This window comes from Aspergillus aculeatinus (assembly GCF_003184765.1).
Source record: "Aspergillus aculeatinus CBS 121060 unplaced genomic scaffold BO66scaffold_83, whole genome shotgun sequence".
NCBI classification, from domain to species: domain Eukaryota; kingdom Fungi; phylum Ascomycota; class Eurotiomycetes; order Eurotiales; family Aspergillaceae; genus Aspergillus; species Aspergillus aculeatinus.
Window position 1 is genome coordinate 61,880 of NW_020291552.1, and position 23,764 is coordinate 85,643.

At 54.8% G+C, this 23,764-nt stretch overlaps 10 protein-coding genes across 10 annotated transcripts; 5 read left to right on the forward strand and 5 right to left on the reverse strand.

Annotated features, from left to right (window-relative positions):
• Positions 1-1,068: 1,068 nt before the first annotated feature.
• Positions 1,069-3,244, forward strand: BO66DRAFT_361196 (putative MFS transporter; the record flags this gene model as incomplete). The annotated part of the gene is made up of 3 exons (XM_025645028.1): positions 1,069-2,298; positions 2,380-2,613; positions 2,701-3,244. The coding sequence occupies exons 1-3, from the start codon at positions 1,517-1,519 to the stop codon at positions 3,242-3,244; spliced, it is 1,560 nt and encodes a 519-aa protein (XP_025498157.1). The 5' UTR covers positions 1,069-1,516.
• Positions 3,245-3,388: 144 nt separating this feature from the next.
• On the reverse strand, positions 3,389-5,470 carry BO66DRAFT_396256 (uncharacterized protein). The gene is made up of 3 exons (XM_025648426.1): positions 5,333-5,470; positions 5,087-5,253; positions 3,389-5,029 (listed from the first exon to the last, which is right to left on the reverse strand). The coding sequence occupies exons 1-3, from the start codon at positions 5,368-5,370 to the stop codon at positions 3,579-3,581; spliced, it is 1,656 nt and encodes a 551-aa protein (XP_025498158.1). The 5' UTR covers positions 5,371-5,470; the 3' UTR covers positions 3,389-3,578.
• Positions 5,471-5,746: 276 nt separating this feature from the next.
• BO66DRAFT_361200 (mitochondrial 37S ribosomal protein uS8m) lies at positions 5,747-6,988 on the forward strand. Its single transcript, XM_025645029.1, has 2 exons — positions 5,747-5,858; positions 5,929-6,988. The coding sequence occupies exon 2, from the start codon at positions 6,010-6,012 to the stop codon at positions 6,508-6,510; it is 501 nt and encodes a 166-aa protein (XP_025498159.1). The 5' UTR covers positions 5,747-5,858; positions 5,929-6,009; the 3' UTR covers positions 6,511-6,988.
• Positions 6,989-7,490: 502 nt separating this feature from the next.
• Positions 7,491-8,117, reverse strand: BO66DRAFT_243328 (uncharacterized protein). The gene has a single exon (XM_025642878.1). It carries the CDS (start codon positions 8,006-8,008, stop codon positions 7,607-7,609), a length of 402 nt encoding a protein of 133 aa, XP_025498160.1. The 5' UTR covers positions 8,009-8,117; the 3' UTR covers positions 7,491-7,606.
• Positions 8,118-9,796: 1,679 nt separating this feature from the next.
• On the forward strand, positions 9,797-11,623 carry BO66DRAFT_243422 (uncharacterized protein). The gene is made up of 3 exons (XM_025642879.1): positions 9,797-10,258; positions 10,336-10,419; positions 10,484-11,623. The coding sequence occupies exons 1-3, from the start codon at positions 10,131-10,133 to the stop codon at positions 11,400-11,402; spliced, it is 1,131 nt and encodes a 376-aa protein (XP_025498161.1). The 5' UTR covers positions 9,797-10,130; the 3' UTR covers positions 11,403-11,623.
• A 752-nt stretch (positions 11,624-12,375) lies between these two features.
• Positions 12,376-14,629, reverse strand: bna4 (kynurenine 3-monooxygenase; the record flags this gene model as incomplete). Its single annotated transcript, XM_025646151.1, has 3 exons — positions 12,376-14,008; positions 14,117-14,331; positions 14,506-14,629. The coding sequence occupies 3 exons, from the start codon at positions 14,627-14,629 to the stop codon at positions 12,815-12,817; spliced, it is 1,533 nt and encodes a 510-aa protein (XP_025498162.1). The 3' UTR covers positions 12,376-12,814.
• A 527-nt stretch (positions 14,630-15,156) lies between these two features.
• BO66DRAFT_361210 (methionine aminopeptidase MAP1) lies at positions 15,157-16,975 on the forward strand. The gene is made up of 3 exons (XM_025645030.1): positions 15,157-15,369; positions 15,436-15,834; positions 15,915-16,975. Exons 1-3 carry the CDS (start codon positions 15,232-15,234, stop codon positions 16,575-16,577), a joined length of 1,200 nt encoding a protein of 399 aa, XP_025498163.1. The 5' UTR covers positions 15,157-15,231; the 3' UTR covers positions 16,578-16,975.
• Positions 16,976-17,125: 150 nt separating this feature from the next.
• Positions 17,126-19,249, forward strand: BO66DRAFT_361212 (putative MFS multidrug transporter). Its single transcript, XM_025645031.1, has 6 exons — positions 17,126-17,394; positions 17,448-17,705; positions 17,762-17,906; positions 17,958-17,991; positions 18,050-18,723; positions 18,782-19,249. Exons 1-6 carry the CDS (start codon positions 17,188-17,190, stop codon positions 19,123-19,125), a joined length of 1,662 nt encoding a protein of 553 aa, XP_025498164.1. The 5' UTR covers positions 17,126-17,187; the 3' UTR covers positions 19,126-19,249.
• Positions 19,250-19,634: 385 nt separating this feature from the next.
• On the reverse strand, positions 19,635-20,983 carry BO66DRAFT_361214 (hydroxyacyl-thioester dehydratase HTD2; the record flags this gene model as incomplete). Its single annotated transcript, XM_025645032.1, has 2 exons — positions 20,283-20,983; positions 19,635-20,112 (listed from the first exon to the last, which is right to left on the reverse strand). The coding sequence occupies exons 1-2, from the start codon at positions 20,921-20,923 to the stop codon at positions 19,635-19,637; spliced, it is 1,119 nt and encodes a 372-aa protein (XP_025498165.1). The 5' UTR covers positions 20,924-20,983.
• A 429-nt stretch (positions 20,984-21,412) lies between these two features.
• BO66DRAFT_396265 (putative long-chain fatty acid transporter) lies at positions 21,413-23,550 on the reverse strand. The gene is made up of 2 exons (XM_025648427.1): positions 22,682-23,550; positions 21,413-22,635 (listed from the first exon to the last, which is right to left on the reverse strand). The coding sequence occupies exons 1-2, from the start codon at positions 23,381-23,383 to the stop codon at positions 21,475-21,477; spliced, it is 1,863 nt and encodes a 620-aa protein (XP_025498166.1). The 5' UTR covers positions 23,384-23,550; the 3' UTR covers positions 21,413-21,474.
• Positions 23,551-23,764: the final 214 nt, after the last annotated feature.

A 23,764-nucleotide genomic window follows, 5' to 3' on the forward strand; every position in this document is an offset into this window, starting at 1 on the left:
TGGTTGAAGAGGTGGTTGCTCCTGTGATTGAAGCACCTGCTGAAACTACTGCCATCCCCAATGGTGACGAGGCTAGCGAGGAGCCAGCTGTTGTCGAGGAGCACGCTACTGAGCCTCTTTCTTCTGTTCCAGAGGACCACGCTGTCTCTTCCGCTGAGCCAGCCACAGAGGAGGCCTCTGAGCCGGAAGATCTGGCTGATGAGGTTGTGCCTATCGAGACTCCTGCGGACATTGCTACCGAGACTGCTGAGAAGATCCCCTTGGAGGCTTCGAACGAGGTCAACCTTCCCATGGACAAGCTTGCCCTCAACTGAGGCAGAGCTATGATCCAGATCGTCGGAACCATGAACGGTAGCTGCCCCGGGGTCGAATAAAACAATCTACTCTTCGTTTCTTTTGACATACCTTTCTTATACCCTTGGTAATTGCGATGTGACTAGGCACATGCGCCTGTTTCCACCTGTGTCTTCTCAATAGTTCATCATATGTGTTTTTGATTTTCCTCTTCCCCATTCCTCATTCCTACTTCTCTTCTTTCGGTTCCAGCGAGCCTCTTGTTTCTCCCCAAGGAGCAAGACCGACGATGGTTGCATGTCGGAGCATTGTCCGGTGGAGTTGTTTCGGGATTCGTCGATCTTGATAGTTAGCGCTGTGTACGGAGTACTGCGTCTTGCATATGTACTGGGGTTTTCCGACAGGTTTTTGATCTTGCTTGTGCTGCGTATTCGGTTTGGTATTGAATTGTAGGAGGCCTTAGGCTACTATGTTGAATTATTGGACTGAGTTGCAAGCAACTGTATTTTAAACTTTTTAACAATTGTTAATTGTTCCACCAAGGATGACTTTACTCACTGTCCACATGGAAGAATTATTGAATGCACTATAGTCTTTGGGAGTGCGTAGTTGTGGAAAATGGAATGTTCCATTTGGGGTGTTCTGGGGTTCCTGCAAGATAAGATCGAGATAGGGCTTAGCGCCGAAATGCCCCGGAGCCTAAAACAAAAAACATCCATTGGACTTGTTCCTGCCTGCTCTCCCCTATCCTCAAGAACTCGAGCATTTCAAATCCTATCTTCTACCTAACATCCACCAAACCAGCACAGGCCGAGTTATTGTATCCACTTATTCGCCGGTGTCCTACCTGGATCGGTTAGCACAATGGCGGGAGGACGTCTGATCCGAGAGCAAGGAATCATGGTTCTGGCTGGGGAAGATGGGCCCGGTGGGTCAATCGCAAGAAATTTGTTCACGCCATCACCTAAGAGTCTGAGGGCATTTCACATGGATTCAGAGTGTCTGCTTCGTACACAGCGCTCATTCTCTTCAGGTGCTATCCACCCTCCATTCGCTCGGTCGTTTTATGATCCGTGAGCCTGAGAGAGTGGATCAAACGGTTTTCGACTCCACCAGTCCACCTCGCTTCCCCAGAGTCAAAAATCTACTTACTCCACCTTTTGTGTGCAAAAGAACCTGGTAGCAACCAGCAGTCTACGCTCTGACTGCGACACACACCAAGATGGCAACCACCACCACCACCATCACCAAGACTCCTCCGGTACAGTCGCTGCTGGTGGAAGGTAGCGATGTCCCGTCCTCTGAGAACGATAGTACACGCTCACCCACTGCACGGAAGTTCCGCTTCCAACAGTCGGTGGTGATCGCCCAGCTGTCGGCCGTCACGCTTACCGCCAGTGTCATCAATGGGCTGGTCGTGGTCGGTCTGCCGACGATCACGAAGGACCTGCAACTGCCGTCCTCGCTCTCCTTCTGGCCCTCGTCCGTGAGCAGCCTGGCCACCGCGTCCACTCTGCTGCTGGCGGGGTCCATCGCCGATGCCATCGGCCCGCGATGGGTTGAGCTCGTCGGCTCATTCGCCAGTGGCCTGCTGATGATCGGGCAAGGGCTGTCCCGCAACGGGGACGAGCTGGTCGTGCTGCGCGCCCTGCAGGGCGTCGGGCTGGCGTTCCATCTCGCCTCGTCGATCTCCATCATCACGCAGCTCCTGCCTCCCGGCCAGGGCCGCAACCTCGCCTTCTCCTGTCTGGGTCTCAGCCAGCCCCTTGGTTTTTCTTTAGGGTTGGTCGTCGGAGGTGTACTCGTGGACACCATCGGCTGGCGTGCGGGCTGGCATCTGGCCGGTGGAATCACCCTGTTTTTCGCAGTCGTCGGCCTGTGGGCTGTCCCGCAGAGCGAGACCCATCGACACGCGGACTTGATGCACAATGTCAAGACGCAGATCGACTGGGTTGGCGCTGGGCTCGCCTCGGCCTTTATGGCGTTGGTGTGCTATCTGTTGGCGTGAGTAACTTGCCGGGGTCCCCGTCTGGAATCTACTTTTATTCCAACCCAACACCTAACTAATTACATGACTTCTGAAAGCATCCTGAGCGCCGATCCATCGCGCATCCGCTCCGCCGAGGCAATCGTCATCCTCTGCGTGGCGGCCGTCGCCCTTCCCGCGTTCGTCTACTGGATGCACCACCAGGTCAAGCGGAACAAACCGGCTCTCATCCCCAACTCCCTCTGGCGCAACAAGTCATTCAGCAGTATCAGCGTGACAATCGCCGTATCCAACGCAGTGATCAACTCCATGGAACTCTTCGCCAGTCTATAGTACGTCTTTGCCCAGCAATGCTCAGTCCACCCCTCCGTTCACCCACCCCAAACAACAACAACTAACCCGGGAATAAAAAAAAACAGCTTCCAAGAGATCCAATCTCTCTCCGCCCTCCAAGCCTCCATCCGTATCCTCCCCAGCCTGGTAATCGGCATCCTCATGAATTTTGTGATCGGGGTCTTCGTCCACCGCGTCCCCGCCTTCTGGATCGTGACGGTGACCTCGATCCTCTGCGCCGGCTCCCCGCTCCTCATGGCCCTGATCCAGCCTTCCTGGCCCTACTGGGCCAACGCCTTCATCGCCCAGCTCCTGCAGCCCGTCAGCTTCGACGCCCTGTACACCGTCGGCCTGATCATCATCACGGACAGTTTCCCCGATACGACGCAGGCGCTGGCCGGCGCGGTGTTCAACACCTCGGCGCAGTTCGGCAGTGCGCTGGGCATGGCCGTGCTGCAGGTGATCTCGACGGTGGTGGCCGCCGAGAATGCTTCCCGGGAAGAAAAGCAGGCGTTGATGGCGGGCTATCGGGCGAGCTTTTGGACCATGTTTGGTTTTATGGTTGTCTGTACGGTTGTCGGGTTTGTCGGGTTGAGGAAGACGGGGAGGGTGGGGTTGAAGAGGGATTAGGGGTGTTTTTTCTTGCAATGGGATTGGGGACGGTGGGGGAGGGGGTTATCTTGTGTGTAGGGTTCTTGGGTTGTTGGGTATTTGTATATACTCATGCTATGATGGATTGTGGTTGGGTTGTGTGGAGTGTATTGTATATGTGGGTCCGTTTTTATGCATTGTTTCTCGATTGTCAACTACATATGAGGAAAGGTGGTTCCAGAGCATAATGTCAACCGTAGAATAGCCGAGATTACCATACAACGCAATCCTATCATGACAGGAGCAAATATACACCGACCATCCAACTAGAACTACACCCTTGGATAGGCTCGTGCAGCAACAACAACAGCAGCTACAGCCTTTTCTCCAACTTCTTCAGAAACCGGTTCACGCTGCTCTCCACCCGGTACGCGCTCTTCACAAACGTCTGCGGCCGATCCCCGGGGTTCTTCATCGCCTCCTTCGCGTACTTCTGGTGGCGTGAGGTCGCCTCCGCCTCCGTGGGTCGGTACATCTGTCGGTGGATGTCGTACTCGGCCGGTGCGTTGCCGCCCGCCACGGTGCCCGGTTGCTCGTACGTGTAGTTCGAGTAGCCGGCTATCGCTACAGCGGGGTGGATGGGAGGCGGTGGGGTGGTCTGGGGGTGTTGGTATTGGTACTGATATTGGTTTGTGTACGGGGACTGGGTTTGGGGCTGGGTTTGGGGTTGGGTTTGTGAAGGGGGTGAGAGGGGCTCGGTAGGAGGAGGTGCAAAGCTCATGGTGGCTGCAGCGGCAGCTGGGTTTGCATTCTGGGCTGTTGCGTCGGTGGCGGGTGGTGGTGCGAACGTCATGGTGGTTGCTTGCGGCGGTCCGGGCGGTCCAGGGAGGGAGCCCGTGCTGCTGAGCGAGCTGCGGGGCTGGTGCTGATATCCCGGGCTTTCGCCGGAGAGGAAGGCTGTGGTGTACGACGGGACTCCAGGGGGGCTGGAGATGGATGCGGATCGTGTCACCGAGGGAGAAAAGCTCAGCCCCGTGCTTGGGGGTGGAGATGCGTAGGTTCCTGGCATGGTAGTGTGGGGGCCTGGTGACGCAGGCGAAGAGATCAGAGACGATAGTCCCGGTGATGCTGGAGCAGCAGAAGAGGGGAACGGGAATCCCTGATCCGGTGCAGCGGCGGCAGCCGCGAGACCCGTGCCATTCGCGTAGTCTTCTGGAGGCGGAGTCTTTTCACGGTGCTTGATCGGCTCCGGAGCGGCCGGCGCGGCGGGGTTGTAAGGAAGAGGGGCGGACTGAGGGGCCGGGTCTTGATGTTGCTGTTCAGTCGAAGTAAAGTGAGATCCAGTGGGAGCAACGGTAGACGACAGCGGAGGTGGAGGAGGGAGAGTGCTTGACGGGGTGATGGCTTGGTAGTTTGATGCAGGGTTGGCGACCACTTCTGCCTGAGAGTTGCGCGTCTGTCCGTTCTGATATGCGGGATCAGTGATGGCCACTGTCTCCAGCTGTTGGACCACCGAGCTGACGGTACTCTGAGGTGGAGGGAGATATGGGTGTCGGTCGGTTTTAATCTGCGCTGCGGGTAAATCCCGCTCAATGATATCAAGAAACTGGTTCGCATCCTCCACGGTCCAGAAGTAGATGTCCAGCGTGTGCAGGCGCATCGAGTTCTGCGTATCATCTTCGACAAGCTCCCATTCAGCTGCAGTGCCTGGCGGGGGAGGGAAAGCAGGCGCATTCTGCGCCGCAGTTTGCGACTGTCCGTCTACCGTTACTGTGCAAAGGGTCGGAAATTGGGTTGAGTGTCGCACATGGATCTTGTCCAGAGCTAGGAACCGGTCAGTAAATCTAAGCACAGTGTGGAAAGGAGGCAATCTTAGCTAACCTCCATTGAAAGCGTCTTGGGCCGGGGTACCCGGGTTATTCGCAACTTCAATTCTGATGCTGTGCTGGGCAGCGCTCTGGTAGAGATATAGATAGGAACCTTTGTCAAATCGGTGACGACGAGTCCTTGGACTTGGTTGCGCGAAATAGTAATGGATGTCGGCGAAGCTACAGGCGTGTCAGCTCATTCATACGATGGCTGGTGGCGAGATTGGCGGGGTAAGAAACATCGCAAGCTTGAACTTACACTGTCAGCACTCGCTCCTCACCCGGCAGTGGTGGCATTGTAAGTGGATGTTGATGTTGCTTAGTTCAAGAGAAAGTGATACACCATAAGGTCGGTCAACTGTAGATGAAAGTAAGGGAAAAGAAGGCCCATCGACCAAGTGCAAGGCAGTGAGCGACATTTTAAACATCGGAAACTCCATCAGAGGGGAAGATCTGACTGGCTTGTGACAAGGTGAGGAGATGCAGCGTGCAGAAGCCCGGCGGCTACAGAAGTACTACTTCCGATCTTTAATTGGTTGCCGCTTCGGCAACTTCCAAGTTGTGTATAGGTGCCTTAGGTTTATGCCTGGAGTTTCAGGCACCCACCCGGAAGCCGTGCTTTTGTTTCTCCGAAAATTTCATCTGAGCTTCCCGCCGCATCCTCGGAGGTACTCTGGTTACCGCGAACGCGATTGACGACCATACCTTTGGCTGACTGCAGCAGAGCCTAATCATTTTACAATCGCTTCAGTCTTGACGCCGATCCTCGATCTCGTTTCTTGCAGGTACGTTTCGTCCCGGTATTCACCTTGTGGTAGTGCTTAGTGCTGTGTCGCTCACGCTTCTCCCCGCCAGCGGTCTATCCTGCTTTCCCGCACCGTGTATCCTGTCTTGCATTGAGAATCGACCACCGATATTCGGTCTCACGATACAAAAATGTCTCTCTCCAACCTCTCCCACGTGATCTCCCACCTGAACAATGTCACCAAGGCCCGCCTCGGTCTCACCTCGATCCCCAACACCAAGCTACACCTGAAGCTCTGCCTTGCGCTGCAAAATGACGGATACATCTCTACAGTTGTTCGCGGCGGCCCGACTCCCCCCGCTCCGCATGAGCTCCTTGGCCATCCCAGCTCACAGGACATCGAACCTGTGACCCAAGCCAACGTCGCCACCAGACGCCTCTGGCTCGGATTGAAGTACTGGCGCAGCGAGCCGGTTCTGGGCAAGATGAAGATGATCAGCACGCCTAAACGGAGAGTGACCGCCAAGCTCCCGGATCTTCGGCGCGTGGTCCGAGGCCACAACACTGCCTACCTCGAGGGCCTGCGGTCGCCGGGTGAGAGCTTATACATCTCGACGGATAAGGGCATCATGGAGGCGAGAGAGTGCGTTGAAAAGAAGAGTGGCGGTCTGGTCCTGTGCCGGATCAAGTAAGCTGGGAGGGTGAAGGAGAGCTTTCATGTCTGAGAGTTGCTTGGGCTTTGCATTTTTAATCGGAGTTTGGCCAGTCGCAATGTCTCCTCGCATGCCGTGTATGTTCATATTTTCTCATTATTTGCGACTGCTGGTTGGATACCTTGTATAGTAACATAACCCATTTCCTTTGATCCATTATCTATATTGCTCGGTCGAGCTTCTCTTTATGGGTCGCATGGTGACGACTGCAGGCGATCGAAGTCTGGACTGAGGTGCCTGCTGGTCAGCAGGCACTGGAAGGTGCTCAGTACTCGAGGCGGTCATCCTTCTGATACCGGGTGTGTATTAGAAGTCATGCGACTGGCGAGCTTCGACCATCGCATGCCATGCACAATTCGGCAGCCATGAGCTGTGAAGGCGCCCGCTGAGTTGTTCTAGGTTGTCTCTGGACTATGTATTTAGCGACTTCATTGATCGATAGCATCTAGCATTCCTGCCTCCATGTGCTTGCTAAAGTCACTGCTTTGTCTTCACCACTTGCGATTCGCCGAATGCAGCCCCAAAGACGCAGCCCCAAAGACACGATAACCGACTATGGACCAGTCTGCTGAGATCTCTTCTACCACCATAGTTCGGGATTTTGTTGTTTCTCTGCTTCAGTCTGGACAATGGTTTTCTTTTCCTGCTGCTGGGCTAATCTCGAACCCCGCGAGGGGTCGTCTGATCGCAGCTTGCTTTGAAACTAGAGGAACTTTTTCTACGATCGCTTCCAGTCTTATGACTGGGTACATGACAGCGTCTGAACAGTTGTTCATCGGATCGACCCGTCGGGACCGGCTATGTTGTTCTGCATTCTTCATTCCGGCTGTAGCATGCTGTTAATGCCGCAACATCCTCATCAGCCAGTCTGCCCGGCTCGACGGAGGTTCCTTGTCTTGCGAAGCAGCCTAGGAATTTAGTGTCGCTCGATCTCCGCCCACATAGCAGCCAAGCCTATGGGAGTTTGTGGTCGGGAGGTGATGCTGCTGAGATTTCATGGAATGATAGCGTTAGGCCGCCACCAGACGCTCGTAGATGTGGTGCCAGTTGAATATTTGCCGTGATCGCCGACAGGTCAAGACGATAATTGTATTACGGAGCTCGTGTTGGGTCCCGTATTCGACCTGCGGTGGTTGTTTCCTCGGAACAAATGCGTGTCTACCGAGACTCGATATGCTGCTGACTGACTCGAGCAATGGGAAACAGGTCGTTCCTTGCGGAACGATTTATCGAAGGCTGGCCATATGTAGGACAGTGAAACCGGGAGTTGTAGGAGAAATGACATAAGACAGAGGCTCCAGTTGGGTTTGGCATTAAGCATGGCAGTGGAGGAGAAGTTCGTTGCCCGGGAATGGCACACCCACGAATCAGTTTCGCTCCCTTGTCGGGAAGTTAACTTAGCGACCTCTCGTTGGGTCGCAATAACGTACACCATTTTCATTTTTGAAAACCCCGTACTCCGGCATTGTCTCGCCATTGGCGTCTGGATCAATCGATCGGATCATCGGTCAACTTGGATAACAAGAGCTTATTCGTTCCCTTCTCGCGTTTTCCTTGATTCCCGATCACCATCATCATGCTCGGATTGAGGATCTCCTGCTAATGCCAACTTCACCAATACCGGGGTCAACAGGCAATGATAATTCCGGACACTACCCGTCTTGTCAGGGATCCCAGGATTTCCTCAGTATAAGATGCCTCCATTCAGTCTTTCAGGATCGGAAAAGCATGGTTTTATAGCCAATAACTCAGTGAAGCTATTGCTGCGTGTCGGTGGCCTAGATGAGCACTGCGGCCGCAAAATGATTGCCCGCGCCAATAGAGGGTTGGCCAACACATCCGCTCTGGGCTTGGGCGACCAGGCGTGCAGCAAGGTGTCTGCCCAACATCCTCGAGGGATCAATGGCAATCAGGTTGAGAACTGCAAGCTCCCCTCCCCACACTCAAACCTCGACTGTTGGGCCGCCACCCGTGTGGTATGGAGCAGCAGTTGATATCTGCTTCCGACCCACCCCTGATTGTATCTCTAGTGTGTTCATTATCATTGCCCTTTGTGCTGTAGAGTAGTCTGCGTGCGCCGTGGTCGTTTTCGAATGCTACATGGAAAGGCTAAGCAATCTCCCAGCGAGGGCTCGTGGTGGTATTGGTGTAATCAATGCTGGTGGTCACTATGGTCATCTATCATGGCATACAGGCCAGTGCCTGGATAGATTGCATAGTTATCGGTGGATTGGCATTGAAGGATCTATGAATAGATAGATGGTTAGTGGAGACGGGGACCGTAATGGGGAATTGAAATATCAGGCTGTGGTGGAAATTGGGATTGTACCAGGTTAGCTGGCTGGTTTGCTTGCTTTAATTGCTTGCTTTGATTCAGTGACAATGACTGCTAGGTAGGTACCTAGTAGGTACTGTAGTCTGATATTGCTTCAGGGCGAGGCATGTAGGCAGGCAGGCTGTCGGAGGACTGAGGCATCCACTGCCCTTTCCGGAAAGGGATGGTGGCTGCAGTGTGCAATCATCCTCAAACTGTCAACCATGGAGTACACACCGTGCTTCTCCCCACCATATTCATCTCCCCCCCTCCACCCCCCTTTTTTCTTCTTTTGATGCTCTGTATCCAGCCACCCACCCCACTCTAGTCCTCTTCGACGCAAGTGGAGACACTGGAAACGCTGGCGACAGGCAAGACGAAAGAGGGACCAAATGGGATCATCCACTCTGTGCCCAGGAACTCTAAACAAAAGCAGTCTCCCGCGCCAAACTGCCATTGAACACCTAGAACCTGCATTGGGTCAATTGCCTGGATATGTCGTCCTCCCTCCATCGAGTGGATGCATCTTCCCTGCGCAGTCCGGCCGGTTCTTTGCTGCCCAAAACCCTACGCATCACCGAATCCTTCAACTCCTCTTCTCTTACGTTTGGTTTTGACAACCGCGGTTGGGGATGAGATCAGCGCATGAGAGTTGGCGAGAGCCTGCTGATGGGTAGTTTGGCTGCCTTTTGCAGCCGGGTTCATCCATGGCCCTGTACCCCATTATGCCTGTGCAGCTCCCCACTCTCTCTGCTTTTATTGTCGTGAATGCCGCTTTGCTTATTACCATGGCCTAATTATCGTCGACCTAGCCGTGCCGGGCGTCTCTGGCTCAATCGATCCTACTAGCTTGCCCTGTCAATCGAATGGAGCACTGTGGGGTCGAACCTCGATTGGATATGGGTCCGAGATAGATCCTTTGTCGCCGTATATACAACTGACCTATATGACTACCAGTGGGCACGCGGTTGCTCTCTGACAAGGACGGGTTGGCTTCTAGGCTGATCGAGTCTCCCAGTTGCCACTGCTGTGGAGCTCTTCATGTCCTCTCCTTCTTCGTAACTCACGCGGTCCAGAGATAAAAAGCTTATCTGGCGCCTGCAACAAATTGTTCTTGTACCTGCCATTCATTCCAGTCAGGTTATTCTTATAAACGTCTTCTCTATTTGTTGTTAGATTCAGTCTCCGATGGTCTGGACTGACTCGCCACCGTCCTTCACAATTCCACAACCACTCAGCTTCCCAGTACAGTTCGTCACGCCAGTCACTATAGCTTTTCAACTTCATGCCATCTGTTATCTCGCCTCCATTGATCACCATGTCATCGGGCCTTAGTTACTTCTCGCGGGTAACAGGAAGCAGTGGCTCTTGTACGCAGTCCATTGGCAGCGATGATTCTTGGTCCCATCACAGGTTAGCACGAACCGAGATCTTCTGTATCTCGTCTTTGTCAAGACATGTAAGTCATGTGGAGAGCTCACCTTTTGCAGTGGTATTGCGCCCCAACAGCCGCCGATGTATGGGACCCCGAGCGAAAGTCCTATCATTTACCACCCAAGGTACCACTTCATCTTGTATTACCATTCAGCATCCTCCCCAGAAGCATTCTTTACCGAGGGAAAACTCACTCATAAGCAGCTCTACAAGGATGTCACCACCCCGCATTGAACGCGGACCCATGAACGTCCCGAGTGCTGCCGCGAGGGGCCCCAAACCTATTTCACCGGATTTTAACTTCTCTATGCCGTACAGCGGGCTGCCAGTGACTTCCCAGATCAATGCCAATATAGCTGCACCATCAGGAACTTCACTACCACGCCCCGTCCCTCATTATCCGGAGTGGAACCATCCTGCTCGCTTGCCGGCGGAGTCTTTGAGACGGGAATATGACTTTGCCAGGTCTTTCGAGACGCCGGAATACATGGTTGAGAGGAACAGCCGACGGTCTGGTGAAAAGTTCAAGGGCACAACCCGATACCATTCACAGAGAAGACCATCGAACCGGGATGAGTTTGACGGCCCCCATCAATTACTTGAACCTCCCTCTCCGCGTGTGATCGCGGCACAAGGAAGGGACTTGCCTCATCTACCTACTAATCTTGATGTTTCAGAACAAGATCGTATCCTGTCCTCGGTGAACGACCGACTATCGCAGTGCGCGTTTGACTTTGTTGCAAAGTACCAGTTTCCAATCCCACTGGAGCCTGACAAGAGACAGGTGAGAGTTCCCTCAGACCGTGAATGGACTGAGTGGGTATACCTCCTCAAAAGACTGGCCACCAAGCGGCGGATCCCCGCCAGGGTCCTGTATAACGGCCAGATCAAGCAGTTAGTCACCATACTGGAGAACTCCTTGGAGATGCGCCATGCTGCCAAGCATCAATCCAGGCCCATCAAGGACGATCGCAACGTCCTTCAGCTTATCTCCGCCGGCACGCAGGTGGCCAAGATCTTGAAGGATGCCGCTGCGATGGAGTACCTTGACAATCTTTATGTTGACACGGAGAAGCGCATTCAGGACCGGCGCAGTCGCCGAGTGACATTTGCCGGCCCTTGACCTCGGATATTGGATCCTCAGTGATGATATTAATGAGTTTTCCCTTTTGGCAGTGGCCGCGATTCCACCATGTTATAGACCCATCCGGCTGGAAAAAAACATTCTGCCATTTCCGTCAGGCGTTTCCCTTGTCCATTGGAGGGTAGCCCAAGGAAGTTACTCCCAGGAGCCACGTGCGTTCGTCTCTCATGGACCTTATGGACCCTCTCCCAGTGACTTTGCCGAAGTGGTGAACCTGAATTCGGTCTATACGAGCAAAGCTATGACACCGGCGGCCGAAATCCAACTAGAGATTCCCATTCCCAGACAGTCCTTGGTCTGGGGACTGACTTGGCCTACTGATAACGATGAAACTATGCCGCTACTTGATAAATATTTACGCGATCGAGAGTATTCACAGCCCTTTGCATCTATTGACTAGGACTCTCTTCTATCCTCCTCATGATTACGGCCTATATGCGTTCTTTTCTTTTCCATTTCGGGCTTTTCTGTTGTTCTTGTGAGAAACAATTCTCGGTTTTGACTTTTCCCTCGGTGACAGTGATTGTCAATCAGCCCGAGCTGCATGTTTCTGTTCACTTTTTCTTGTACTACACCCTTCAGGTGGATTGTGGTGGCTTTCTCATTTGCCTGCCTTGCCTCTTGCCCTCCTTTGAGTTCAAGTTCAAATTGTCCATGTTGCTGGCTTCCACTCTACCAGCTTTTCTTTGAATATTGAAGGCCCGTGCCTTGGCCTATCAGTGCAAGACCGGCTGTGTCTCTCAGTGCTGAGGCGGAAGGGACTCCTCTTGTGCATCAACATAGACCCGGGGTCACTGAGACTTATTGCAGAACATGGATGTATTTCTTTTTTTTTTCTATCACTCTATTGGTGTAGAAGTCTAGACGGACGCTCGATGTATTGTCTGCTAATTGGTAATGGGTGCGGCACAGTAAGATTATGTCTGGAATGTGCGTGACAGAAGGAAGAATACAAAGCAATCTAGGTGTACTGTACATTTGTGACAGAAGGACATACAGTCAGTGAGCAAGCGAGATAGCCAAGAGGCAGGCGGCTGGGGCCGCGAACGAGGCTAGTCGTCTTCACCGGACTTCCAAGTACCTCAGAGTGTCCAAATAATACGTATCTGATTCTATGGTATGGCTGAAGTGCAAGGCAAAAGTGCTTCGAAAGGTACGTGATGGTACTGTGCAGAAAACTGGCTTCATCGGGGGGCTGGTGAAAGCATGAATAGGGAATTGCTCATAATTAGACCTCTAGATCAGCATCTAAATGGGGAAGAAAAGGAGAATAATGTTACAGATAGATCACACGGTCATCAGCATTCCGCAGCAGGAGTCGTGGAGATTCGGGAAGGAACAAAGGCCGGGGGAATGAGGGGAGTGGGAAGGAAGCGTCTATAACCGAAAAATCAAAGCCACCCTCTTGCCTCGCGAAAGACATTGCGAAGAACCGCCCACAGCGAGCGGGGAGCCGGCCGTCGCCTCCAGAACTGCAGACCCACCGCCACCGCCGACAGACCGGCCACCAGGGCCGCGGCGCCGAGCCCCAAGCCCAGCAAGCGACCCTGTCTGCGCACGGCCTGCACCACCTCCGAGTACCGCTGGTTGCTGAAGCTGACGCGGGTGTACTGCGTCTGCCAGCCCAGACCGGGCAGGTAGCGGTCCATGGACTCCTCGACGGCCTTGCGCAGCCGGTACAGCGGGGACTTGACGCCCCAGCGCATCTCGAGGAAGTTCTGCTTCGAGAGGTCGTTGATGGCGTGCGTGTCGGCCGCGCGCTGGTCCGTGTAGGCCTGCAGCGCGCGCCGGCGGGCCTCGCGGCGGTGCTTGGGGTCGTCCTGCATTCCCGGGCTGAAGCTGTTGCTGTAGACCCCGTGCCGATCCAGGATGTCGAACAGCGTCCGGATGTCCTCCAGCCCGGCGTTGAGGCCCTGGCCGTAGAACGGGAGGACGGCGTGCGCAGCGTCGCCGACGACGACGACGCTGGCGTCGTAGTGGTGGGGTTTGCATTTCAGGCTGATGAGGGGCAGGTGCTGGTTGGCCGTGAACTGTTCGTGCAGGGCCTCCGGGGTGATGAGGTCCGGGCACACCCCGGGGAAGTTGGTGTCAAAGAACTCGATCAGTCGGTCGGGGGAGCTGGCCGAGAGGGTGTCGTAGTAGTCGGCGGGCGCGAAGAGCGTGCAGGTGAAGGACCGGTCGGCCGACGGGATGGCGATGAACATGAATTCCTTGCCGGGCCAGATGTGCAGGTGGTTCGGGGAGATGAGGAAGTCGTTGGTCGTCGGGGACGGCGGGATGCGGAACTCGCACCACAGCGTGTCGATGTACTCTTGCTGGTAGTCGACGCGGGCGAACTTCATCATGTGGTAGCGCGCTGCCGAGTGGGCCCCGTCGGCGCCGATGAGGAGGTCGAAGGTCGCTTCGACTTCTGTAGCTTTGTCGTAGGGATTGCTCCCGGGGTCGCGCCGTTCGAACCAGGCCCGGTTGGCGCGAAAGTCGGCCCCGACGAGCTTGTGGTTGAAGAAGAGTCGCACGTTGGGGGTCTGCTCCAACTCATCCAGAAAGGCGTTGTTCAGGGTGCCGCGGTCGACTGCGTTGATTGCCTGATGGTGTGTTGTTAGAGGGGAGCTTTTGCTGGATGCTGGATGCTGGATGGGTTTGGTTGAGGGGCATGTTGGCGGGGATGTAAACCATGAAGGGAAATAACGTACTCGGCCGTGAACGTCGTATGCTTGAGCAGCTTCCCAGAGCTTGCCATCTGTCCGGCCGTGGATCATGCGTCCATGCATGGGAATCGAGTCCGCGAGAACCCGATTGATGAGTTCATCACGGTGCGACTCCCGCATGGCGTTGATGCCTCGCTCCGACAGCGCCAGATTGATAGACTTTGTGAAGTTTAGCGGAATAGTCGCCGGATCACGCAGATCTGTAGGTCATGTTATTGAGCCAAGTCGTTGAGGCTTATGAGAGCGCAGTTATAGATATCGAAGTGGGGTCGATAAGAAGTGGATCAGGGTCGCGATATGGCAGAAACGGCGAACGCAGGTCGAATCTGTGACAGGAGAATGTATCGAATAGAAACAACAGCGACTAAACTCACCTCCGCGTAGCTCATATACTTCAACATCGTCGCCTCGGGCTGCTGCATAGAGAGCTGCAAGGGACCCCACCGGGCCTGCGCCCACGATGACAACTTTTTGTTTGGCAGGTGTGGAATGTGCCATGGCGGGGGGCGAAGTGACGATCAAGGGAGAGTCGAAAAGAAGAAGTCTCACTCACGACAGCTCTTGAAGTAAAGTAAGTAGAAGCCCACAGACCCTAGAGATGTAGGTATACAACCTCAGGCAGTTCTGTGCTTTTGCAGCTCTTGGCTCGAAAAGTCACAGTGTGGCGTGATACAACAGATTACAAATTGAGATGTTGACTGGTTCCAGACTGGTTTTGATGCGTCACCAACTCGGACCGGAAGAAGAAAAGACGGCCGGCGGAGCCCCACATGCCGTTTTCTGCCATTCATCTCCTCCAATCAGCCACTATTCTCCGATCTACGTTTCCGAGGCACGTGATGTAGACGCGCGCTTCCAGATCAGCCGCTAGTCTCTGTCGGGATAGCGGTCCCATGCCCTGCGCTAGACCGTCTTAGGAATGGTACCTAGTTTTCACTTCAGTTCTGCCTGGGTTGGCGGAACGGCGATTGGCGCCGCTCAGCCGCGGGGGATTGTCCCATTTTTTCCCTCTTTGCGCGGCGGAACATTTCCATACCCCTTCGGAAGCATCGCTATTTCTGTTTCTCTACCTCCTTCTCTGCATCCTAGACACTTTCAAGATGACTGCCGAAGTCGCTGCCCGGAAATGTATCGGCGTGGATTGCGATAAGAATGCCGGAACGCTACAGTGTCCAACTTGCCTTAAACAAGGGACGGATAGCTTCTTCTGCTCGCAGGACTGTTTCAAGAAGAGCTGGGTATGGATTTCTTTTGCCTCTCTGCGACGCTCGTCCTTCGACCATGGCTGATCCCCCCCTGCACAGAGCGAACACAAGACGATTCACAAGAAGAGTAATTTCCTGAGCAACCTCTTTACACCCAAAGTAGTTTCTGAACCAGATCCAGCCACGGGGCTCTACAACCCCTTCCCTTCCTACCCTTTCGCCGGTGACTTGAGACCCGTATATCCGCTGTCCCCCCGGAGAACCGTCCCCAAGTCCATCCCTCACCCCGACTACGCCAAGGATGGTATTCCCCGGTCCGAGCAGAAGTTCGTTGGCCGTCACAACATCACTATCCTGAACAAGGAGGAGCAGGAGGGTATGCGCAAAGTGTGTCGCTTGGCTCGTGAAGTTCTGGATATTGCTGCACGGGAGATTAAGCCTGGTGTCACAACCGACTACATTGATGAGGTGGTCCACAAGGCTTGCGTTGAGCGTGATGTAAGTGGTGTCATGGTCTGCCAGCGGAGGATGCTACAAAGTGCGTTTCTTGAATGACCTTCGAAACTAATGCGGCCTAGTCCTACCCCTCGCCACTCAACTACGTCAACTTCCCCAAGTCGGTATGTACCTCAATCAACGAGATTATTTGCCACGGTATCCCCGATCAGCGCCCCTTGGAGGACGGCGACATTGTCAACATCGACGTGACCCTGTACCACAACGGCTTCCACGGCGATATCAACGAGACCTACTACGTCGGCGACAAGGCCAAGGCCAACCCAGACGCCGTGCGAGTAGTGGAGACCGCGCGAGAGTGCTTGGACCAGTCCATCGCGCTGGTCAAGCCCGGCATGCTGTTCCGAGACCCCGGTAATGTGATCGAGAAGCACGCCAAGTCCCGCGACTGCAGTGTGGTCAAGAGTTATTGTGGTCACGGTATCAACCAGCTCTTCCACTGCGCTCCCAACGTCCCCCACTACGCAAAGAACAAGGCGGTCGGCACGGCCAAGCCCGGCATGTGCTTCACCATCGAGCCGATGATCAACCTGGGTACCCACCGCGACCGTACGTGGCCGGATGACTGGACCAGCTCCACTGCTGATGGCAAGCTGTCCGCTCAGTTTGAGCACACGCTGCTGGTGACGGAGGATGGCGTGGAGGTCCTGACCGCTCGCCTGCCGGACTCGCCTGGTGGCCCCATTCCCATCCCCGTGGCTGAGGAACCCAAGACAGACGCATGATTTCCATTGTGGTCAGAGAGATAGAGTAGAGCATTCATGAAGAGATTCTGTAACGTCCATGTAAACGAATCGGTGTGTTTTTCTGTCCTTTGATATCGGCGTCACTCCTTTGGAATTGTGTTACTTGGAAGACATGCATAGCCACAACTATTATGATCAACTTTCCCTTTATCATGGAGGAACCTATAATACCATGGATCTCGGTCGTCTCTCTACAGCATGGCTTCACTTCCAACCCCAACCGGCCCGAACAACAACCTCGGCGATGGATGGGGCGGTAGATGGATAAGGAGCAGAACCAATACAGTAACTAATGATGATAGCAGATAACTAATGGCAGGCGGATAATCTCCGACGGTCGGACCTTGATTGGGAATAGTAGCGCATCTTATCACGATTAGGGCCTCAGGCAAAGTGGGGGTGGCAGCCTGATCCGCCGGTGATTTGTCAGGAATGGGTGGGGAGGCTTATCAGCACGTGAGCAGCACTATGAAGCACCTCATAGTCCAAAAGCCTCCCTCGTCTCATCTTTTTCCTTTCCTGTTCCTGCAATTCATGCGCATATTGGCTTGCTAGTCTCTGACCAGTGGAGACAGTGTCGGAGTCAACGATGCCAGCGGAAAGAACCCCGACGGAGACATCCCCGCTGCTGGGCTCTCAAAGTAACACTCAATCCACAGGGACTATCTCCAATGTCGGCGATGTTGAGGCTGGCACCCAACAGCTCCCCGCGCGGGACGAGGAGGAGAATCAGACCAAACTTGCGTCGGAGGCACGCCCAAATCTGAAGTATATTCTGCCCGCTATCTCTATAGGGGTATGTATCCTTGCTTGTTATCAAATAGACATAGTGCTCATGCATCTGGCTAGATTTTCCTGTCTGCAGCCGATCAGACCATCATCATGGCCAGTTATGGTCAAATCGGTAGCGATCTCAAGGCCCTGAATCTGACAAATTGGATCGCTACTTCGTATTTCTTGACTCTGACTTCATTCCAACCTCTCTACGGAAAACTGAGTGACATTTTCGGTCGCAAAACCTGCCTGTTGTTTTCCTATGCCATTTTCGGGATCGGCTGTCTGTTCTGTGGTCTTGCGCAGGATATCAACCAGCTCATTGCTGCACGCGTAAGCAACCCTGCTCTTCTGTACTCGCTAGATGCTAATCAGTAACCCTACTACAGGTTTTTCAAGGTGTCGGAGGCGGCGGTATGACGACTGTAGTGAGCATCCTCATGAGCGATATCGTGCCTCTCCGCGAACGGGGTGTGTGGCAAGGGATCATCAACATGATTTACGCGACCGGTGCTGGAGTTGGCGCACCTCTTGGTAAGACATTCGCGCTGCTATCTTGTGCTTTCGTCTGACCGGTCACTGCAGGTGGCATCTTGGCCGATTACATCGGCTGGCGATGGTGAGTCCACTTTCTTGTTTCAGACCAACAAAACAGACCGCTTACCCTATGTCGCCAGGGCATTCATCGCGCAGGCGCCCCTCTGCGCCCTTGCTTTCGTCGCCGTTACCGTAATGCTTCACCTGCCGGCCGTGGAGGATAGTCACTGGCGGACGAAACTCGGGCGCATCGACTTCCCTGGGGCGATCGTTCTGGTGGGGGCGGTGTTCGGGTTCCTCCTGGGGCTGGACCGCGGCAGCAACGTCTCGTGGACGATCCCGATCACGGTGATCTCGCTGAGCGTGTCCGGGGCGCTGTTCGTGCTCTTCGTGGTGGTCGAGTGCTTCTACGCGGCCGAGCCCTTCGCGCCGGGCCACATCATCTTCAACAAGACCTTCTTCGCCGCCTACGGCTGCAACTTCTTCAGCTTCGGCGGCTGGATGGCTGCCCTCTTCTACATCCCGCTGTACTTCCAGGCCGTCGACGGCGTCTCGGCCACGGTCGCGGGCCTGCGCCTGCTGCCCAGCATCCTCGCCGGCGTCAGCGGCTCGCTCTTCGCCGGCTTCGTGATGAAGTGGACGGGCAGGTTCTACTGGCTGACGGTCTTCGCGTACGCGCTGCTCACGCTGGGCCTAACAATCACCACCCTCGCCTCCGGCGGTGCGTTCGAGAACACCATCGTCATGGTCCTGGGCACGGTCTTCTGTGCCTTTGGAAACGGCATCGGCGTCACATCCACGCTGATCAGCCTGAGTAAGCCAGCCCTGTATCCCTTATCCCCCCGGGCTCACCGCTAATCTGTCTGGAATAGTCTCCAACGCAACCCCCGAAGATCAAGCCGTCGTGACAGCCTGCTCGTACCTCTTCCGCTCGCTCGGCTCCGTCATCGGCCTCTCGCTTTCCTCGACGGTCGTGCAGCAGGTCCTCCGGGACCGGCTGCAGTGGGCCCTGCGCGAGAGCGACGACATCGACCGCATTGTGGCCGGCGTCCGCCAGAGTCTGGATTTCATCAAGACGCTGGATCCCGCCGTGGCCAGGGTGGTGCGCAGCTGCTACGGCTGGGCGACCAACAAGAGCTTTGCCTTTGTGGTGGGGGTCGTGTTTTGCTCGTTTGTCTCGAGTTTGTTTATTCATGAGAAGAGGCTGGCGAGGTGAGGCGGGCTGGGTTTGCTTGTCCGTGGGATATGGTTGTTTCACGGGTTTCTGGGAATGGAGGGGACGATTATGGGATATGCCTCTGGCTATGTTTGTTGAAAAGTTTGGTTTGGTTTTCTTAGCGTGAGGGAAAAGGGGGGGGTTAGGGGTGAGGGGTTTTGGTGGTTAGAGGGGGCTAGAGTTACTGTCATGCTTAGATGGGTTCATGAATATGTCTAGTTTATATAGAATACGATGTCGTACAAAGCCTGCAAGTTTCTCCTTATCTGGTGGCCATCGGCGAGAGTCAGAGATCAGGTGTCTACCGATAGAATTACGGTGCTCGAGAACTGGTACCTCTGAAGCTCATCCTCTGGTGACACACCAAATCCCAAAACCCAACGATACTATATACATGGACGGAAGAAATGCAGACCCAGGTTCCTCAACAGCCCCCTCACCCCCAGCCCTCCTTATACTTATACACTATCCTCAAAACCCCCTTAGCAAAGGCGAGGAATCAGAAGCAACTACCGAACCTCAGCCTTCATAGCCACCACGTCCCCCGGCCCCAGGATCTGGACCCGCCCCACCCCATCCGCCGCCTCCTCATCCAGCACCACCCGATACTCCTCCTCGACATACAGCGGACTCGTCGCGCGGTAGCTGATTCTCTCCGGCAGCGACAGTTCTCGGGAGGATCGCGTATCGCGCCACAGATCTAGCATGGCAATCAGGTTCAACGGCCCATGCACCACGATATCCCTATGGCCCTCGACCTCGCGCGCCCACGGCGTCGAGTAGTGGATCTTGTGCGGGTTGAAGGTCAGGGCCGAGAACCGGAAGAGCGTGACGGGGGTCTGGCGCAGGGTGCGCGTGTGGGTTTTCCCTGTTATCGTGGTGGTGGTGGTAGCTGGCTTGGGGGTTTCGGTTATGGTGGGTGGTGGTGGGGTGGCTGTTTGGATTGGTGGTAAGGGGGAGGTTAGGGCTTTGCGGAAGATCCAGTTCCTTTGTGGCCCTCTTTGGTTAGTTGGTGTTGCTTTGAGGGATGGGGCGTGGGGAGGGAGAGGGGAGTTGAAGGGCGGCGCGGGAGATTTTGGGGGACTTTGTGCAGAGGAGATTATAGGGAAATTTGGGGTTTGGGTTTGGGTTTGGGTTTGGGTTTGGGCGAAACGCACCTCCGATCTACAACCGCGATTCCGTCCTCATTGCGGAACTCCTTCTCCACGCCGACTACGATCATCTCTTCGCCCGTCTTGCCGATGACCTTGGGCGAGGCGCTCAGCACCCGCGTCGTCTCGCGGACCTCCTGGCCCACGCGGAGGAGGTTCGGTTGCCCGGTCGTGGCGTCCCGCGGCCATTGCACCTCCCCGCCGGCCCACATGCGGCGGGTGAAGGGGGCGGCGGGGTTGTAGGAGGTGTCGGTGCCGTCGATACCGAGTTCGGTTTCGAGGAATGCCGGGGTGAAGTAGGCGAGGTGGTAGCCGGCCGGGAGTGGGGTGCCCGTGGGGAGCGGCGTGGAGGCGTTGGACAGGGATGGCGAGTCCGGGAAGAGAGCGGGCCGGTTGAGAGTGAGCGAAAGGAGCTGGAGCTGGTTGGCGTCGAGGACTTGCGTGCGGGTTTGTGGGCCGAGGGATTGGAAGCGCGAGAGGAAGGCTGTTGCAATGGCGGATGCGGAGGTGGAGGTGGAGGTGGTGGTGTTGGATTTCGTGCGGAGAGGGTGATAGGTGGAGAACTGGCGGCTGGGTCTTGCTTTATCGAGGCAGTTGTTGATTTGGAGGTATCGGAGCGAGGGACATCGTGTCATGGAGAAGGACATGGTGGGAATTGCGTAGCTCGTGGTGTTGAGTGCTTTTGATGTTGTGGAAGAAAGAATGAGGAATGGGGAGCAAGTGGAGAGATCGCCAACTGGCTGGCGCGGGGAGAGCCATTTTATACCTCGGTCTCAATGGGTCTTTCCGAGACCGGGCACTTTCCGAGTAGCCGATATGCTCGAGATCAGCGTTTGACCAGGGTACAGTACAAAGACCAGATAGGCATTCAAGATAACGCGACCACTCTAGTGAGTTTTGGATTGAGCGAACTAGAATTGACCATCATCTTGAATGTCTGGCTGTATGTACGTTCTTCTCGCGACTGTTTGCAGTATATAAGTACCGTCAGATAGCCTCAAGAAGCCAGCCATCTTCCGAGAAGACCCACTCAGTGGATCCCTTCGGCATCTCGACTAAATTCCCGTTCAGCTCAGCAAGCCCACTGTTTGAACACTGTTTGAAAATATGCAGATGCTATAGACATGGTATACCTTGTTATGTACTGTACTTTGGAAAATACCCAGGATGCGCCCAACACATATCCTGTCATCCACCCTCACAGCTTTACCTGCCCAGCCTGCAATCGACTCCAGTCATTCCGCTCAAATGGAACGTATTGGCTGCCCTGCAGCCAGTACAATCGGTCGTCTGCAGCAACCAGTGATGGGTCCACTCCTTGCGATTGCAAAACATGCTTCTGCTGCTTGTTGTTCCCGGTCGTCTGCATAGCCCGCGTGATGCGCAGAAACTGCGGGGCGGCATAACGCGGCAAGTTCTTCAAGACATGCGCCGACAAGCTGCTCAGTGTGTCCTGGGAAGGAGGAATCAGAGTGGTGGAATCCTCAGCGCGAGTCTGCTGTCGAAGAAGAATCGTCGCACAGCCAGCCCGGCCATCGTGGTGGGGAAGGGCCACCCCGTAAACATTCGCTTCATGCACGTCTGCATGGCCACCGAGCACTTCGGACACCTCGGCAGTCGATACGTTCTCGCTCTTCCAGCGGTACGTATCGCCCAAACGGTCGTTGAAGTACCACCGGCCCTCTTTGTCCCATCGGACTAGGTCGCCAGTTCGGAAATAGGCGTCGCCCTTGCGCAGAACATCCCGAACGAGCTTGCTATCCGAGGCCTTGGAGTTGTTGAAATATCCGGTGAAGGTCTCCTTGGGATCCGTGGGGTCCACCGCCCACAGCAATTCTCCAGGCTCACCTCGAGGCATCGCTTTGCAGAAGCCAGTCTTCGGATCGCGCCAGAGCTGCTGCGAGACTTCATCAATCTTGACAACCACTACGCTGCGCCGGAGAATCCATCCAGTAAACCCTCCGTTCCGACCAATAGCCCCGGCGGTGAAATTGTTCGAAGAAAGATTCCATGACCCGGAGGTACCCTCAGTAGATGCGTAAAACTCGGCGATGGTAGGGATATTGAAGCGCTGCTTCACTCGATTCCAGATGTCTGGACGGAGGCCGTTGCCCACTGCCAGGCGAAGGTTATGCTTTTTGTCCAAATCCTCCCCAGTGACCGGGTCGAGAGCAGGCGGCACAGCAAGGAGGTATCGCAAGGTCTCACCCACGTATTGAATGATTGTCGCATCACTTTCCCGTACCTCTTGCCAAAAGTTGCGCGCAGAGAATTTGCGACCAATAAGGGCCGTGCAGCCAGCCCAGAGACACGGCATGACAGCCAGCAGAGAGGCCGATGAGTGGTATAATGGCATGGACTGTCTCAAGTCAGCAATCACTCTCAAGGCGAAAGGGATAACCTACTGTATAATATCGGTCCGTGCTCTGAAGATCGAGCCAGTTCGTGATCATGATACCCGAGCTCCAAGCTTTTCTCCAGCCGATTACAGCAGGCTTGGGAAGACCAGTAGTCCCACTTGTATAGATAAGCAGCGCTGTGTCCCGCATCCTGATGCCATCACGGACTTTGTCGTCCTCTCGAATGGGCTCCATTTGTAGGATCTGCGATTCTACTTCAGGTGTGAAGAAAACCACATCCACAGATCCTTTGCCTTCGCGAAACTCTGGAGAGGCGAGGTTCTCAAGCTGTTCAGGAGGGATCTGGGCGCGCAGCTCCTCATCCACCAGCAGCAACCTTGCGGATGAGGTCAGGATGGAATGCGTCAAAGGCTTCCCCGATAGGTTGTAATTGATAAAAGCGGGGATGGCGCCGATGCTCCACAGACCAAGCCAGATGAAGATGAAGGTTGACGAGTTCATGAAGTCCATGGCCACAACCTCCCTGGCTTTGACGCCATGTACATTCTTGAGCCAGGCACCATACTGCAATGCCGTAGTGTAAGTCTCTCGGAAAGTCCAGGTGTGGCCGTCGTAGACAAGAAACTGCCGGTCCTTTGTTTTAGGGTTCAAGGCCTGGTCTTCGAGCTTGTAGAATAAGTTGACTTTATCGCGACGCTCGCCCGACCGGAGATTGAAGGCAATCTTGAGAAGAACCTTGATCAACATGCGATCATAGAAGAGCGAGTACTTCGCATTCAAATAAGCGAGGGTAGTGACCACCGCCGGCCCGGCAAGAGACAGAGGGACGTCTAGCTAAGTCAGCGATCTGAAACCATATACGTTTCAATCTTCTAGCATAATCACCAGGGATCTCGAGCATGCTGCCGAGCCACTAGACAAGTGACGAGGGCTCTGGGGAGTTGAGATGGCCGAATGGGGGAGGTGTGGGGGGTGGAGGGAAGAGGACCTCAAATCTCGCACGACACTCCAACAGCACAGAAGCCAGAAGAAAGCGTCAGGGGATGGGGGCAATGAAGGTATTAAAGGAGTTAAAGGAGGCAAAGAGGGGTGGTGGGTGAGTATCCATTCTTCAGAAAGCTCATGGTT

Excerpts from the sequence above, each read along its gene's own strand:
- BO66DRAFT_361210 (XM_025645030.1), top strand. The coding sequence starts at position 15,232 with ATGACTGCCGAAGTCGCTGCCCGGAAATGTATCGGCGTGGATTGCGAT. Across the intron at positions 15,370-15,435 it reads ACTGTTTCAAGAAGAGCTGG|AGCGAACACAAGACGATTCA; the intron begins GTATGGATTTCT and ends CCCCCTGCACAG. Across the intron at positions 15,835-15,914 it reads AGGCTTGCGTTGAGCGTGAT|TCCTACCCCTCGCCACTCAA; the intron begins GTAAGTGGTGTC and ends AATGCGGCCTAG.
- BO66DRAFT_243422 (XM_025642879.1), top strand. The coding sequence starts at position 10,131 with ATGCCATCTGTTATCTCGCCTCCATTGATCACCATGTCATCGGGCCTT. Across the intron at positions 10,259-10,335 it reads GATTCTTGGTCCCATCACAG|TGGTATTGCGCCCCAACAGC; the intron begins GTTAGCACGAAC and ends CACCTTTTGCAG. Across the intron at positions 10,420-10,483 it reads CCAAGGTACCACTTCATCTT|CTCTACAAGGATGTCACCAC; the intron begins GTATTACCATTC and ends ACTCATAAGCAG.
- BO66DRAFT_396256 (XM_025648426.1), bottom strand. The coding sequence starts at position 5,370 with ATGCCACCACTGCCGGGTGAGGAGCGAGTGCTGACAGT. Across the intron at positions 5,254-5,332 it reads GAGGAGCGAGTGCTGACAGT|CTTCGCCGACATCCATTACT; the intron begins GTAAGTTCAAGC and ends ACACGCCTGTAG. Across the intron at positions 5,030-5,086 it reads CCAAGACGCTTTCAATGGAG|CTCTGGACAAGATCCATGTG; the intron begins GTTAGCTAAGAT and ends ACCGGTTCCTAG.
- BO66DRAFT_361212 (XM_025645031.1), top strand. The coding sequence starts at position 17,188 with ATGCCAGCGGAAAGAACCCCGACGGAGACATCCCCGCTGCTGGGCTCT. Across the intron at positions 17,907-17,957 it reads TGGAGTTGGCGCACCTCTTG|GTGGCATCTTGGCCGATTAC; the intron begins GTAAGACATTCG and ends CGGTCACTGCAG. Across the intron at positions 18,724-18,781 it reads ATCCACGCTGATCAGCCTGA|TCTCCAACGCAACCCCCGAA; the intron begins GTAAGCCAGCCC and ends TGTCTGGAATAG.
- BO66DRAFT_396265 (XM_025648427.1), bottom strand. The coding sequence starts at position 23,383 with ATGTTGATCAAGGTTCTTCTCAAGATTGCCTTCAATCTCCGGTCGGGC. Across the intron at positions 22,636-22,681 it reads GCACGGACCGATATTATACA|TCCATGCCATTATACCACTC; the intron begins GTAGGTTATCCC and ends GACTTGAGACAG.
- BO66DRAFT_361200 (XM_025645029.1), top strand. The coding sequence starts at position 6,010 with ATGTCTCTCTCCAACCTCTCCCACGTGATCTCCCACCTGAACAATGTC.
- BO66DRAFT_243328 (XM_025642878.1), bottom strand. The coding sequence starts at position 8,008 with ATGGCGAGACAATGCCGGAGTACGGGGTTTTCAAAAATGAAAATGGTG.